At 41.4% G+C, this 5,609-nt stretch overlaps 1 protein-coding gene across 1 annotated transcript in view; it reads right to left on the bottom strand.

Moving 5' to 3' along the window:
- Positions 1-622: 622 nt before the first annotated feature.
- The window catches only part of PTCHD4 (patched domain containing 4), a 226,460-nt gene continuing 221,473 nt past the window's right edge, over positions 623-5,609 (bottom strand). Inside the window, exon 2 of the mRNA XM_006881923.1 lies at positions 623-2,336. Coding sequence (XP_006881985.1) covers positions 703-2,336 — 1,634 coding nt within the window. The 3' untranslated portion in view covers positions 623-702. The remainder of the gene's footprint in view (positions 2,337-5,609) is intronic.

Below are 5,609 nucleotides of genomic sequence, written 5' to 3'. Positions count from 1 at the left end.
CTACAAACCCCCACTCTTGCCGAGTTGTTTCTGACTCTTAGTGACCCTACGAGGCAGAGTAGAACTGCCTCATGGAGTTTCCAAGGCTGTAAATCTTTATGGGAGCAGAGTACCACACCTTTCTCCCTTGGAGCCACTGGTGGCTCTAACTGCTGACCTTTGGGGCTAGCAGCTGAGTGCTTAACCACTGTGCCACCAGGGCTCCTTCCTTTGGTTTAGACGGGATTAAATATGTACTTCCCAAGTGCATAGGTTTCCAATGACCAACCTGTTAAAAAACAAATATGAGAAGTGCCATGGCGAAATTTGACATTTCCGTTCTCCCCTCACCCCCAACACCATTTGAAGGTCCCCTTCTCTCTCTGCCCCATCTCTCCCAAGCATTTTCTTTTTAAAAGGAGTTCATTCTCTTGCCATCTATTTTAACACACCATTGCTTTATCCATTCCCTGGAGGAGCTCTATGATCATGCTTTGCAAATCATCCTTAACAGAGAACACGCTTTCAATGAACTTTCCCCCCCTTTCAAGTTCCTTCATCCTCCCTTGAAGCACATGGCTGGATGTGTCATGAAGAATTCACTCTTGATCTGACTTGCCTTGTTACCTGTGGCCAGCCCAAGCAGCTGAGGTCTGAGCTTTACCTGCCCTGCATCGTTGTGCAATACTTGAAAAGAAAATGAATCCATTAGCCTTGACCCCCTCAGACGGTGGTGACGTGATCAGGGTTCTCCGGGATCTCTATGCATTCAATTTCCTCTCTCTCCTTTCGTTTGGCTCGTTTCTTTTTCTTGTGGTGCTTTTTGGAAGGGGGGAAAAAGGTTAGGAACACAGGTAAAATAACAAAACAGTGCAGAAGTGTGCAACCCCCAGTGAGCAGCAAGCATTTGAACAGTGTGAAGGTCAGGTTCGAAGGCACAAATAGGAGGGGGACCAACCCAATAAGAAAAGAAGTAACATTTTGCAAAATGGCTGTCCCGTGCTCTTGCAGGGAGCTTTTTATACATTGTGTTCGCGTGTGCTCAGTTGCTAATACAAATGTGTAAAGCAGTGGTGCACAGTGGTCAATGGCGAAATTTAAAGTGTAGATAAGGCACAAGATAGAAATGCAATCCATGTCGACGTTCCATAACGTCATTAAGCCCAGAACACCCAGCTCAATTGAGGTGACACTAAGAATCAGCCAGAAGTTTCCCAGAGGGTGGATCACTAGGAAAAAGGTAAGAATTAACACGAGGAGCGCCCCAAAGCCTGCGATCAGAACAGGCACGGTGACAGACAAGCCATAATGGTCCATGAAAACAAAGGAGGGGTTGAACACGATGAACCGGATGCTCTTTGAGAGGGACAGGGGCCTCAGTTTCTCCAACACTTCTACGACTTCCTTCTGCTTGTCTCTGCTCGTCCTGGCCACCAAATACAAGCGGGAGGCAATAATGTTGTTTTCATCCCCCGCCTTGGAGAAGATGATGTCGTTTCGAAAATGCTGGAATTCGGGCTTTTTTAAAAAGGAGCTTTGCAGGACACTGATGAAGTCACTCTTGTTGTTGGCACTGATGTTGCTGACTTTCAGGAACTGGTAATACTGCTCCACCCAGGACACGGTGGTGAAGCCGCTGCAGAGCCTCCGGAGGTCCGCCTGGACGCTGCCGTTCCAGTACTCCAGGGGCTCGTAGACGTAGAAGCCTATCACAGGGCTATAGTTGCTGAAATACTTTTGCTGAACCACAGCATAGGAGACGCTTGGGGAATCACTGGCGAGCAGATTGATGATACTGGTTCCATCACTGATCTGCAAGCAACCCATGAAAGAAAAGGAGGCGTAAATGAGATAGAGGATGACGACAAATGGCTTCACATAGATATTGGTAATCCACTCATTGTAATGCTCACGGAGGAAGTGCTGGATAAAGTGGTGCTGGTAGGGGTTGGTCTCGTGATGGGAGGTCTGCTGATGCCCATCACTCATCACTGTTTGGAACCACACGGGTTTGCGGTCCAGGTACTCTGCAGAAGGGATCTTACAGCAAAAGATGCTGTGGTAGCGGTTTTGCTCGAGTTGGCCGGCGAAGACCAGACAGGAGCCAAAGAAGGAGAAAATGTAGAAGTAGTTCAACAGAATGGAGACACACATGTTTTGGCAAAAGATCTTCACAGCCTCTATGTTGGTGAAGGGGCTGGCACCCATCCCAAAGGTGATGAAGTACAGAGAGCTGGTCATGGTATAGGTGACCATCACATCAGAATAGGCATCCGCCACCCTGTCTTTGAAGGGCAAATTCTCTCTGGTTCTCCGCCATCCAGACAGAAGCTCGAACACTCCTTTAGTTCCATGACCTAATGTTAAAAAACAAAGAAAAAAAAGATTTTTTTTTCTTTTTCCTCGTATAGTTCAAGTGAACTCTTTACAGATTACCTATCCTGAATACATTTTATACTCTCATCTTGAAAATGCTAAGATCTTTCTATTAGGGTCTCAAAATTTGAATTATTACAATAGGATATATTTTTGGTATATCTTCACAAAGTCCTAATTTATTGTTATTCTGAAAAAAAGGAAACATTTATCATCCAGTCTATTAGTTTGAAACATTTGAACTATAATGAATGCTCCCTTATGAAGTGAATTTTTCCCTCTTGAACATATATTATCTCCCTAAATGGGATATATAAATTGACAAAGCCAGGAGCTGTTATTTACCCATATTCAAATATCTTTCACCACCAATTTTGTGTGTATTCAGCCAATTCATTGACTGACAGTCCCTAAGCTCTCTTTTAAGATGACTTATATGCTGATTTAGGAGGGTACAAGATAATTTGAATACTTAAAAATGAATTGAAATTGATTTGATAATGTCAATCATATGCTTGGTAGCCAAATGGCTTAGAAACCAGTTCCTGTAGCTTTGATTAATTAACATTGGATGTGAGTTAAAATAAAATATGTGCCAGGCCACATAAAAGAGGTCAAGACCTTCAGGGCCAGAGGTCACGGCAAGTATTTCCTTTTAGCTCCTCACTGAGCTTATAATCACATAGGACATAGGGTGGGTCCTGGCAAAAGGTGTTTGACTTTCCTTCCCCCCTCCCTTTTATTTGGAACATACACATCAAAACATGCTGAGATTCAACAGTTTCTACACATGCAATTTAATTATAGGGATTATATTCTTTGAGTTGTGCAAACATTCTCACTCTGCTATTCTGAATTATTCATCTTCATTACCATAAACTATCTTATCTTTTAATTTGCTGTTGCCAGTTTTGATCCCGTATAGGTCTTAAAAGGACATAATGCACAATTAACAATTACTATTTCTCCCAACAGTTAAGCTATTTCATTTTTAAGAAAGTTTCTGGGATTATTTTTGGTTTAAGGTTCAAAGATTATTTCAGGACGATAGTTCTGGGGGGTTTATCTACCCTTCATGGCTCCAGAAAGTCTGCATTCCATACTGTTGTTATTAGGTGCTGTTAAATCAGAACCAACTCACAGCTGAACCACAAAAGCTGTAAATCACATGCGTAGAGACTGCCTATCTTTCTCCCATAGAGCAGCCAGGAGATTCAAACCACATGCCTTTGGTTAACAGCACAATTCTATTACCACCAGAGCTCTCTGAGAATCTGATTTTACTTTTTTCTTCTCCCTATAGAAACTATGACCAAAATATTCCAAAACAGTTCTTGGGCCCATTTACTTCTGGTCCCTCTTCATGAAAGCAATTGGCTAATTCCATGATCTCCTCCTACTTCTAAACTGTATCTTTAATGAATTTCTTGCAGAAATTCCTCTTGTTTCAGGTGAACAGAGGCCAACTGTGCCGAGATGGCCACTTGCAAGCTTGAGTAAATGTTTTGATTGCCTCATTAAAGTGGATGAAATGTGTTTCTTTTTAAGGATAAACAGCCAAAGGTTTAATCAATTAGCATTAATTGAGAGTTTCATATTTGCCGCACCAAGAATTATAAAACTTTTAGGAAACCACCACTTACTCCCGTTCTAGGAAAACAAGGAAGCAGCTGGGAAAGGAAAAGCTCATCATCCCTGAGATTCCACTGTTTTTCACTTCAATGAATTGACTCTGTCAATTATCAGCCGCAACTTAACAACTCAGAGAGTACAAACCTTCACAGATCGCTACTGTCCTTGTAGGCACAGCAGGCCTATAAGGGAACCTCTTTGTGATTCAAGCTGTGCTTGGGCTGTTGTGTAAGAAATTCATTAGACAAAGCTAGAGCTTAAGGGTCCCAAATGACCTAGTTTTATTTAAAAAAGGAAAAGAGAAAAAAGAATAGACTTCATGTAGTACTTAGATACTGAACTTAGATGCTTCAGACCCAATTTGTTTAATGAGACATTAACAAAGGTACTGCAATGGTTAAATCACTCTGAAATCTTGCTATAGATAGTGCTCAATAGGTCTAAATAATTCCTCTCCTTCCTCCTTAGTTTTACTTAGTATAGTGGTCCAACTAAAAATATTTCTCGGCCTTACTTCTGTCTTGGGATGGTCTACATAATACGATCCTAGCCAGTGAAATGAGTGCTGATCGGAAAGCTAACACTGTTGTCCCTAAATGGAACTGTGAATTCATCAATAAGATCCCTACCTGCCGTAGTCTCTTCTGGAATTCTCTTTTATATAAGAAGACTAAATTTCTATTGGCAAAGCCATTGTGAGTACTATCATTTTTTCATTTTGTTTAAAAAAAATATTGCTGTTATTGTTATGTGCTGTCGAGTTGCCTGTGACCTATGTTGTTATTGTTACGTGCCGTTGAGTCGCTTGTGATTCATAGCGACCCTATGTACAGCAGCCCTAAACCCTGCTCTATCCTGTGCCAATCTCACTGCCTCTGACACACCCATCCCGATTGCCCCAGTCACTGAATCAATCTACCTCATAGACGGTCTTCCCCTATATAGCAGTTCTGAAGCTTGCCGTGTGCTGAGCCAGTCTCACTAATTCTGACACACTACCACCCATTGTCCCCGTCACTGCATTAATCCATCTCACTGGGGGTCTTCCTTTATTGGTTATGTCTATAATTAGGGAAACATCTTTCATCTGCTCTTTTCCATAAAATGCTTGTTTGCCGAATAATGTTCTAAATCTGAGCATTTAAATTAAGACAGACTAGGAAGGAGGATTGGTCATCCACTTCTGAAATCGGAGACCTTCAAAAATACTATGTACAGTAGAGCACACTTAAACTAACAGATATGGCAACTGAGGCTGAGCCCTCAAGTATGGAAACATGAGGAGGGACAGTTGTAAGCAGACACTAGTGATTAGACCATGGAATGTGAAAACCATGAATGCAGGAAAATTGGATATTGTTAAGAAAGAAATGGAACACATAAATATAGACATATTATGTATACGTGAGATGAGATAGACTGGTATGGGACATTTTGAGTCAGATCGTATTATCTACTATGCTGGAGATGAAAAGGTGAGGAAAAATGAGATTGCTTTCATAGTTAAAAAAGTCATTTCTAGATCCATCCGTCTTGAAATACAGTATTGTGACAGAATAATATCCATACACATACAACAAAGTCCAGTGAATATCATTCAGATATATATATATATATATATA

Source organism: Elephantulus edwardii, unplaced genomic scaffold (assembly GCF_000299155.1).
Source record: "Elephantulus edwardii isolate Elephantulus edwardi_28Jun2011 unplaced genomic scaffold, EleEdw1.0 scaffold00017, whole genome shotgun sequence".
In the NCBI taxonomy this organism is placed as follows: domain Eukaryota; kingdom Metazoa; phylum Chordata; class Mammalia; order Macroscelidea; family Macroscelididae; genus Elephantulus; species Elephantulus edwardii.
This window is presented reverse-complemented; position numbering and strand designations above follow the sequence as displayed.